Below are 11,168 nucleotides of genomic sequence, written 5' to 3'. Positions count from 1 at the left end.
ATCTGAGATTACTGCGTGTTTTTGTTATGCGGGATATGTAAACGTGGAAAAATATGACTTATTATCAACATCAGAAATGAAATAATGAACAAGAATGGTCGCTCACCTTCCTGTCTCAGATATAAACATAGACATAAACAAGTTATGGCAAAATGGATGGTTCGAAATTATTAATGATTAATAACAAACAGTACGGCTTCCATGATGATGTGGAGGGACGCTGGATAGTTTGACTGTCACAGTAAAATGCGATATTCATGTTTTATTAATTTGATGGTCAGGATAATTTATAAGCTATAGTCATCTATAAAGCAACATTGTACAACAACGTGAACAAACGTGAACACCTCTGTGTGTAAAAGCAGCTCCATAGTCAACAACAACAGAACAGACTTCATAATCAAAGTTTTTATATTATGTCAACATGTCCATATTCATATTCTCTCTCTCTCTCTGCTGAAAAAAATGAACCGCATTCATTCACATTTTAGCCCATGCTGGAGGAATTGTGGAGCAGGGGTTTCAGTTGCTTAATTAATATTAATACTAATACTAACTGATCAAATATGAAATCGTTACGTAGTTGTTTTTTAGTGTTCAGGAACAACAAGGGCAAAATTCAGACAGACATGGGGGTGTGCAACGGATGGTTACCCTCCCACAAAAAGAAAAAGAACGAAACTTTTCCAAATGTGCACACACTCTGTATATGAGCATGTTTTGTTGTCTAAGAGTGTCTTCATTTACATTTATGCTGAGGTTATTTTGTGAGTTGTTGGAATATTTTTAAAATCAAAGAGCATCAATGCCTACGTTTAGATAACATCGTATTCTTTGTTGAAGGAAGGTGAAAATGATGTTTGGAATTTCGTTAAGATAGTAACAGTAGACACAGAGCAATATTTGCACCAGTCAACTTTATAAACTACACCCTGATTTTATTTTCTAGCTAGACTAGGCTCCTCCTGCTCCAAGTCCGTTCAGCTCAGACGTTTGTCTTTCCCTCCCCTTTCACAGATCTGCCAGTGTAAGGATGGGTGTGAACACCATGTGATGAAATGTAAAGTTGAAAAGCTCATGCCCTGCAGATCAGTGAAGAAGCTTCAAGGAAAGAGCACAGCTTTTATCCGGTAACAGAAAGTGAAACTTACTGACATTCACTGACGTTTAGAGTAGAAATGGCGCAGCAAGTGTTTCAGCTGGACCGAGAGAAACTCAACTGTTCAATCTGTCTGGATCTTCTAAAGGATCCTGTGACTATTCCCTGTGGGCACAGCTACTGCATGGGCTGTATTAAAGACTGCTGGGATGAGGAGAATGAGAAGAAGAAAACACAAAGCTGCCCTCAGTGCAGGCAGAGCTTCACACCGAGGCCTGTCATGGTGAAAAGTACCATGTTAGCAGAGTTAGTGGAGGAACTGAAGAAAGTAGGACTTCAAGCTGCTTCACCTGATCACTCCTATGCAGGACCTGGAGACGTGGCCTGTGATTTCTGTACTGGGACGAAACTTAAAGCCTTCAAGTCCTGTCTGATGTGCATGGCCTCTTACTGTGAGCAACATCTCCAGCCTCACTACAATGTAGCTCCATTAAAGAAACACAACCTGGTTGAAGCCACTTCAAAGCTTCAGGAGAACATCTGCTCTCGTCATGACGAGGTGATGAAGATTTTTTGCCGCACTGATCAGAAGTCCATCTGTTATCTCTGCTCCATGGATGATCATAAAGGCCATGACACAGTCTCTGCTGCAGCTGAAAGGGCTGAGAGGCAGACGGAGCTCGGGGTGAGTCAGCAAAAAATCCAACAGAGAATCCAGGACAGAGAGAAAGACGTCAAGGTGCTTCAGAAGAGGGTGGAGGCTATCAATCTGTCTGCTGATAAAGCTGTGAGGGACAGTGAGAAGATCTTCACTGAGCTGATCCGTCTCATTGAGAAAAGAAGCTCTGAGGTGAAGCAGCAGATCAGATCCCAGCAGGGAAATGAAGTGAGTCGAGCTAAAGAGCTCGAGGAGAAGCTGCAGCAGGAGATAACTGAGCTGCGGAGGAAAGACACTGAGCTGGTGAAGCTCTCACGCACAGAGGATCACCTCCATTTCCTGAACAACTACCGCTCTCTGTCACATCTGAGTGACTCTAAAGACTTACCCACCATTGATATCCATCCTCTGTGCTCTTTTGATGATGTGACAGCAGCTGTGTCAAAGGCCAGAGATAAACTACAGGCTGCTCTGAATGAGGAGTGGACAAAGATCTCAGTGGCAGTGACTGATGTCGATGTTATACCGCCTCAAAGAGAGCCCCAAACCAGAGCTGAATTTATGAAATATTCTTGTCAAATCACTCTGGATCCAAATACAGCAAACATACGTGTTTTATTGTGTGACAGAAACAGAAAAGCAACATTGATGGCGGTAGACCAGTTATATTTGGGTCACCCAGACAGATTTATTCGCTGGTGGCAGGTCCTGAGTAGAGAAGGTCTGACTGGACGGTGTTACTGGGAGGTGAAGTGGAACAGGAGAGTTCTTATAGCAGTTGCTTACAAGAATATTAGCAGAACAGGATCTAGTGTTGAATGTGGATTTGGACATAATGACAAATCCTGGGCGTTAGATTGTTCAGGTGGTGGTTATAAATTTATTCATAATAATATTAGTACTTCCATCTCAGGCCCTCAGTCCTCCAGAATAGGAGTTTATCTGGATCATAGGGCAGGTACTCTGTCTTACTACAGCGTCACTGAAACCATGACTCTCCTCCACAGAGTCCAGACCACGTTCACACAGCCTCTCTATCCTGGATTCTGGCTTCCAGGCCTTAGTGGAGACACTGCTGAGTTGTGTGACCTGAAGTAGTTCAGAGAGTGATTCAGCTGTGCTGCTGCAGTATATATTGAGGTGTGTCTGCACTGCAGAGATCAAACATAGTGGGTGGGACTGTGACGTTTGTCTTCATTTTATGTTTTCATTGTGTCAGTTCAATGAAATGCTGAAATGAAAGTCATTTGATTCATATGTTATATTTACTAAACATTTTCTTTATATTCTGTGCATGGAAAATATTGTATATGTGAAATATCAAAATGAAAAATCTGTTTCTGTCCTGCTTAAAATTGAATTTGGTCATTATATAAATGGACTTAAGTATGTCAACACGAGTTAAAAGAAGTCATGTATGTAACGATGTAAACAGAACCTTGAATGTAATTTTAGTTGTATCATATCTTCATGAACATCATTTGTATAGCCTGATGTTTACTCTTTAGTACTTTACATACTGCTCTCTGTACTACTGAGCTGCTGTTGCAATGATATTGCAAAATAATACTACTGTTTTGTTTGTTGGACATGATAAGTACATGAGAAATATGTGTGAAACTGGATACTCTGTTTAAACTGATATGATTTTAAATTTAACCTGAAAAATAGTTTTCTGATCATCTTTTTAAGAGTGATTTCAAATGTCTTTACGTGGTAGAAACATTTATGAAAAGTCATTGTTGAAAATAAATAAATAATTAACATGTCATCATGTGTGTCCTGTGTCAACAAACCAATAATCTGTTTCTTCTTAATATTTTAGTAACAGACAAACACACAGAGATGAATGAAGGAAATCACATTACATCCACTTGACGGAGGTGACAGGTACTTTCACCAGAAATAGCACCATCCTGAAATGATTTTAACTTTATGAAATGTTGGCTCTGTTTCAAAGGAAAGCATTTTAACACAACATTTCAGCAGAGTGTGTTACTTTCAGATTTATTACACAACTTTTGAACATTCCACAACAATCATGCAGGAATAAAATGGGAATAATACAAAGCTTTACAGGCTTCGCCAGTCACACTTTAGGAATAACAGGGCTTCATGACTTTTACAAAACAAAATGTGAGGTAATATTTTTTTGCAAATCAAAAATCATCTACAGATAACAGACTATTTGTTAATTAAATGCTGAAGACGGTGAGAGAAAAAATCACTTAGACAATTATGGAGTAAATGAACTGTGTTACTGAATCCATTTTAGTTAATACACCTTCCTTAATCATCCCTTAACCACTTATCCCTTCTGCAATGTACTCCTTTGAGGTTCAAGATCCAAAATATCAGTGAAAAATCAGGAAATAAATAGCTGTCTAGACATTTTGACATGAAGCAGGGTCCACGCAAGTCTTTCTAATGACTCTAACTAAGGTTCTATTCCATTTATTGCCGCAGAGCCTTTTCCAATGAACTAACATACAGGACAGCAGCACCCTGGCTCTGTCTGACCTGAATGGAACAGAACCCTAATTCATATCACTGGTAACACCTGTGTTTACCTACTATTTCATGTCAAAATGGCTGCCCTGATAAAAGTCTATTGTTGATGTCTGAGGTCTGGCATTCAGAAGTCCCACTCCTTCCATCTTAGCTAGGCTCTGTTGGATTAACATTTGAAACTAAATTAATTAATAATAATAATAATAGTAATTAATAGTTTTCTGTCCAGATTCTAAAATAAATGAATATCTATGACAAATGTGACAATTGTCAATTTTTAGTGTTCGACAACAACAAAAACAACAACACTATATCCCATTAAGCAATGGGGAGTCGAAGAGGAACTAAAACCTCTCAATTAAAATCATTGTGTTGTAATAACACAAATTATTAAAAACTCCCATTACAGCTATTACAACACAACTTTGCTGTCTTTAGTCCCCTTTGCCAAACACCATTTCCCACAAACCCAAGACCTTGGTGTCAATACCTATGTATCGGACCAAGGAATGTGAGATTGCATGAATTTATAGAAAGTTAGTGGTAGAGAGGCTATACCCACTGTTCCACCAGCACAATGTCAAAGCCTTGTGGGAGTTGTAGCTGTTGAAGGTTGACAAAATTCATCATTCTTTTATGCTAGAGACAAGGTGTTGATACCCGCTTAGTCAAGAAAATGGACAAAAAAAGTTTCAGCTTTACAGCAGACATTTTGTCTTGTCATAAAAGAAGAAGCACAGGCGTTACCTGCTACCTACTAACATTAATGGGTGTCCCAGTACGTCATGACATTGTGACGTTGATCAACTCAGGACTCTGAAGCAAACTGAAGCAGCTAAATTGAATTGAGCCATCATTAATTTTTAGTATTTCGCCTGTGCATTTCTTCCTGTGACATGTCAAAATGTCTTCTGTGAAGACACCTCACCACGTGTATCTAAAACCTAAAAGAAACACAAATGTCAGAATGTGAGACAGTCAGGCATCATATCAGCCATAACCTCAACAAAACATTATCAGTTAAATACCAAACGTGGCTACATAAAAACTATATATAAAAAAGAGAACTATTTTCAAAGTGAATGACCGATGGATATAAATATGATGAAATCTAAGGAACTAAGTTTACATTGTCAATGTATAGCAATTTACAATGCATTCAAGAAACTGACAGTTTAAGTTTTTTTTTGTTTTTTTACTAATCCAAACAATCGTATTATATTTTCCGGGATAGTGGTCTCCAAGTGTGTCTCCATTTAGATTTTACACAGTAACTTTCATGCTAAGTTTATGTTGGAATACTAAATACTAAAATCAAATAGCGTCAATGCCTACATTTAGATAACATCATATTCTTTGGTAAAGGAGGGTGAGAATCATGTTTGTATGTGACATTTCAATATCCTCTGTTAACATCACACACATCAACAAAACAAGTGACAGGCCTTGTACACGAGTATAAAAATACAACGATAATAAAAAGTGATAGTATCAAAGTTTTCACAGTACAATACATACAACAGATTATTGCACCAAATGTAACTATTTAAAATGTTGTCATGGCAGAGCAACTCAGGGACGTGCAAATGCTTCTTAAACTCTCCGGATTTTAAATGTTTATGAATAATACCAAAAAACTGGATGTTCATCAGGGCAGATCAGATTTATGTTTTGAAAAAATTAAAACTTGAACATAAAACAGTGACACGTAATAGCCAATCAGTTATTTTGGATCACAATCATATTAGACTTACATGTGATTTGCTGTGTTTTTTTGTTGTTTTTTGGCGCATTAAGCATGTTGTGAAATGACAGATATTAAACAAAGAAAACTACAAAATTATTTTACATTAGCATTCGACGAAAACACACCAGCTTTCTCAACAGTTCAAGTGTTCTACAGGACTATGGTACTATACTTAAAACAACATAATAAATAGCAACATAAAAAAACAGACATGATTTGACCTTGTCATTGTTAAAATCAAAATGTGAAAGACTGACAAGCTGTACCATTCCTTTCCCAGTCGAAATTAAACCATAATTCTTAAATTCTTACACCTCTTTGTAAACAAATGAGACCATGATTGAGATGATTTGTAGTCTGTCTGACGTGTGATAGTTGTCGTAAGTGCTCTAAAAATGTGGCTCTTAGCTGTTCTTTACAAAGCAAGTAAGGGGAATGATTTTTCCATCACTGCTTTGGCTGTTTGCTTTAGGGGAACAGCGCCACCTGTCTGCCAAATATAATCAGAGGCCAGCAGTGCTTGTCAGTCTTGTCAGTGACAGTCTCATTTGTTTAGGATTCAGCATTAAAATGCAAATTAAAACATGAATCTTAAATCATTTTAGGACATATGTCAAACACATATCACATCAAATATATTTTTTTTCTTTTAAAGATCGTTTGTGTGAATACATTTTATATCTACACTGTTAACTGCCATATCAATCATAGTTAGTGCATTCAGCAACACATTCATGTTACAGATGAGATTATTATTTGGATATCAACCTGCTCATTTTTCTTGTAACATTAAAGCAACATATATTTTTTATTTGTACCTGAATTTCAGTTTTTAGCCAAGTCTGTTCACACTCAATAATCCAATCAGTGGCATGTGATGATGAATGACACTGAACATACATGGCAATTCTTGCGTCCTTTCTCTTGTGTGAGTGTGTCTGTGGCAAAATGACCTGTCAGGCATCAAACGGTAAAACTGAATGCTTGATCAGATTTTTCTCTTTTTTTAATTTATTTTTTTTTATCAGATATTTCCTAGATATAAATCACATTTTTGTGTATTGCATTGAAGCAAATCTCTTCTTCGGCTGCTTTGTGTTGAGACCTATAGGAAGAGCAATGTGAGTTATAAAATGTAGAATTTTGGTATCTGTAGCAGAACTCATTTGAATGACAAGCAAATAAAATCAGACTAGAAAAAACATTTCTACACTACAAGCTAGTAGGGGGTTTTAACTGTAATGAAGAGCAATGCAGTAGAAAGAACATATAAACATTGTTCATCCAAAAGTTTAACCACAGACAACTTTTTTTGTGGTGATCACGGAGCAAAAGAGCCAACCCAGGGTCCACATTAACCCATTTTTTTCATGAACTCTTGCTAGAGATATTAATGCAATTTAAAATAGATTTAAAATATAAAACATTTCTTCGGACTTGGGTGACAGAGTTACTTCTCACGCCAATCCCTAAGTTGCATGCAAATGTAGACATTTCGCAAGATGACATTTAGAGAGTGAACACAAAGATATTAAAGGTCCAGTATATAAGATTTAGGGGGCTGTGTTTACAGAATATAAAATGGATAGCTTTGTTCGTGTAAAATCACCTGAAAATGAGAATCATTATGTTTTTGTTACCTCAGAATGAGCCTTTCATATCTACAGATGCCACAGTTCCTCTCACATAGAGTCTGCCATTTTGAACCACCATATTTCTACAATAGTCCAGAATTGAAATGAGCGACTACACGGCTAGATGCCACTAAATTCTACACATTAGTCCTTTAACGGGGGTCATGTTAATTCAGGTGCCCAGTGGAAAAAGTTGGATTAACTGGATTTCAGTTTTGAGGTGCTGTTAGCCCGGAAGATCTTCTGTAGATCATAGAAGGGACCATGGAACAAGCTACTTGACCCCCAACCCAAGATACCATTCCCGTTTTACAAATATGACACATAAAAGGTGCTACATACAGCATTTTGTTTTTTAAAATGAAAGACCACACTTCCAACAAACCTTCCTGTTGCCTGACAACATAGCTACTTTAGATTTCACACAATCATGGCTATCAATCAATCAATCAATCAGTCTCCTTTGTTTACAATAATAAAACATTTTAAAATGAACGTTTTCGGTCATTCAAATGCTACATAAATCACACAAACTTGTCATGAATTACCACTATAGTTGTTAGTAAGATAAAAGGCCCCTGCTCAATGAACATCTGTTTTTTTTTTTTTTCTTCCAAGAAAACAGACACAGCGATGTGTAGTGAAAGCTTCCACGCACCATAGATCTCCAGCGGTAGCACTGAAAAAAAAACAGTATTATATCAGGTGGCAGGCACACAGATGACACCAACACGAATAATAGAAAATGTCCTCCACTCAGCCTCACGGCAGACTGGGAGAGATCACAATCGCCCCCAGTATCTGGCAGGAATCTGTACTCATGCGTCTCTTATTCAACTGATGGAGGGTGAGTAGAAACGGAGTAGAGCCTTTACTCATTAGCTGGCTTCTCTTTGCAGGAAGGTTCACAGAGGATTTCCTTGTGTGGTAGGGGATAGGGAAAAGCTGCTCCGCTGCAGGTGCTACCGTAAGCCAGTTTGTTGAGGCGAGAGAGGCCCTTGATGCTGCCAGGAGGCCGTCCTGGACTGACCTTGTATCCAGCCGCTCTGGTCGTACCCAGCGGCCTTCCCGGGCTCGTCTTGAAACCAGCAGCTCTGGTCGTGCCAAGAGGTCGCCCTGTGCTGGTTCTGTATCCGGCTAGTTTGGTGGTTCCCAAAGGCCTCCCGCGTCTGCCCGTCTTCCCGACAGCCTTGTTCTTCTTCTTGCCATCATCCGGCGTTTGATCAGTGCTTTTAATGCTGGGTATTTTTCCAGGTGAGCGGGGGTCACCCCCAAGCGCTTCCTGTCTCTGACACACCATGGGTTTGTGGCTCTGGGCGGGTAGGGCCATGGGAGCCAGTGTCATCTGGAGAGACGGAGGGGGAGGTGGGTAGAACTTGTTGGACTGGGAGGTGCACAGTTCAAAGTGGGAGGCGGGATGGTGGCCGTCCTCTGCTAGGCACGACGGCCTGCTATTCATGCAGAAGTCACTGTTTGTCACCTGTCGCATCATCTTCTGCTGGGGGTCAGAAAGAAGTTGTAATAATCAAACACAGATGACACATACACAGAATATATATACACAATATATTATCATATGAAGATGTCAATATTTTGACCTGCATATAGAAAAGAAACCTGGACTCATTTAGAGCTTTATACCCTCGCTACCTAAAACTAGTCTAAAGAAAGCCAATGGCTAGTCCGACCACCTGTTGTGTTGTGTGGCTCGCTCTGAGCTCTCGATCCTCTTGTTTAGAATCACAATTAACGTTTCAAGACTTTAAAGATGAAGACTTAACATGATGGTTTGGCAAATGCACATCTGGTTCACTCCCCCACCTCTGATAAAAAGCATCACACACCTTCTTCCCTGAACTTTTCTATGGAAACCCTTGGGACTAAAGAAACGGTCCTGAACAGGTTTAGCTTCGAGCCTGCAAAACTTAAATCAACATTTAACTTTAGTGCAGATATAAAGTCTCGAGAACACTCACACCGTGTGCAGGACAACAAATTCTGGATTTCTTTAGCTCTACACTAACCCAAGATATCCCACACACAAGTTTAATGTACTGATGGCATTAGCTCAGTGCTAAATATAGTGTGAAGTTCCCCAACTCGACAGATTTCATAGCTTCCCAGCATAATTTTCCATTTTAACAGTACGCATGTGCAGGTGTACATCTGTATCGGCTCATGCATACACAGCGTATTATGTTCAAGTATATATATATATGCATGCTTGTACTTGCACACTAGGTATTGTTATGTACATGCACAATATTATTGCACATTATTATTGTAAAAATGTACATATGTTCTTTTCTGTCAGCATTAATCAATAAGAAGTTGTTCGCGAAAAATAGAAACAAATCATTTGTTTTTGGAACAGAGAGAAGCAGTTGCACAATATTTGGGTGCTTTCAAAATAAACTGATTCGTTATGCAAGTTTACTAGACACATAAAAGTCATCATGAGACTTTAAGAAATTAACACTGAAGGTGTGGGAGCACACAAGTCTGTTTTCTTTTTTCTTTTTAAACTTCATATTCACATTTATCATTAATACTAATGTCATTATTATTATTACTACAAATGAGACTGTTTCTCAATTAAATGGTTACATTTTGAATGGGGTTTTGTAATAATTATTGTAACAATTCTTGTAGCAATTTAGAGTCACCAATTAACCTGTTGAGTGCAGTGTCTTTGGACTGTGGGAAGAAGCTGGAGTACCCGGAGAGAATCCGAGCAGACACAGGGAGAACATGCAAACTCCACACAGAAAAACTCCAGGGTTTGAACTTAGTGCTGTGAGGCCACAGTGCTAACCACGGTACCGCCATGCAGCCTGAGATAAACACACATATACACACTATATATATATATAATATGAGATATAATATATATAATATATATATAATATATAGATATAATTACACAATAATACATATATACATAGTACATATATACATATATATAATTAAAAAGAAGTCAAACAGTTTAACATGGCTTGTTTTAATAGAATAGATAGTTCACTGATCCCTCGGGGGGGCAAATAATTTTTTCACTCAAATTTTCACATGCATTTTAGAACCACACACACACACACACACACACACACAAAGGGCTCATAGACATGCACATGTGGAGAGATGGTGGAAAGCAGCACGCCCTTGGAGCAGTTAGAGGTTTGGTTTGGTACCTTGCTCAGGAGCACCTCAGCAGTGCCCGGGAGGTGAACTGGCACCTTCCCGGCTACCAGTCTGGAAAGTTGCTGGACTTGAAACCGGTTCCCAAGCCAAATCCCTACAGACTGAGCTACTGCTGCGCCCAAACAGCTTTCAGATTCTGAATAAACCACACCAATTAAGAACATAAATGTTTAAAAGTGTGATTTAGGTTGTGTTACTGTAGTGGAGACAAAAAGACCTGGGTTAGAACTTTAACAACTATATCATAAACCTTTATTAAAGTAGTGCCTGAATCCCAAACAGCTGGTTGCAACCCTGACCTCTGACCTCCTTATAGAGGAC

At 38.7% G+C, this 11,168-nt stretch overlaps 2 protein-coding genes across 2 annotated transcripts; one reads left to right on the top strand and one right to left on the bottom strand.

Moving 5' to 3' along the window:
- The first annotated feature begins 1,039 nt into the window (after positions 1–1,039).
- Positions 1,040–3,522, top strand: LOC109139799 (tripartite motif-containing protein 16). Its single transcript, XM_019264537.2, has one exon. The coding sequence runs from the start codon at positions 1,179–1,181 to the stop codon at positions 2,853–2,855; it is 1,677 nt and encodes a 558-aa protein (XP_019120082.2). The 5' UTR covers positions 1,040–1,178; the 3' UTR covers positions 2,856–3,522.
- Positions 3,523–8,520: 4,998 nt separating this feature from the next.
- cxxiih5orf24 (chromosome XXII C5orf24 homolog) lies at positions 8,521–9,138 on the bottom strand. The gene has a single exon (XM_027273731.1). The coding sequence runs from the start codon at positions 9,136–9,138 to the stop codon at positions 8,521–8,523; it is 618 nt and encodes a 205-aa protein (XP_027129532.1).
- Between the last annotated feature and the right edge of the window lie 2,030 nt (positions 9,139–11,168).

Source organism: Larimichthys crocea, chromosome XXII, assembly GCF_000972845.2.
Source record: "Larimichthys crocea isolate SSNF chromosome XXII, L_crocea_2.0, whole genome shotgun sequence".
Taxonomy (NCBI): domain Eukaryota; kingdom Metazoa; phylum Chordata; class Actinopteri; family Sciaenidae; genus Larimichthys; species Larimichthys crocea.
Note: the sequence above shows the minus strand (reverse complement) of the source record. Positions and strands in the feature narration are given on the sequence as shown.

Coding starts and splice junctions, on each gene's coding strand:
- LOC109139799 (XM_019264537.2), top strand. CDS start 1,179: ATGGCGCAGCAAGTGTTTCAGCTGGACCGAGAGAAACTCAACTGTTCA.
- cxxiih5orf24 (XM_027273731.1), bottom strand. CDS start 9,138: ATGCGACAGGTGACAAACAGTGACTTCTGCATGAATAGCAGGCCGTCG.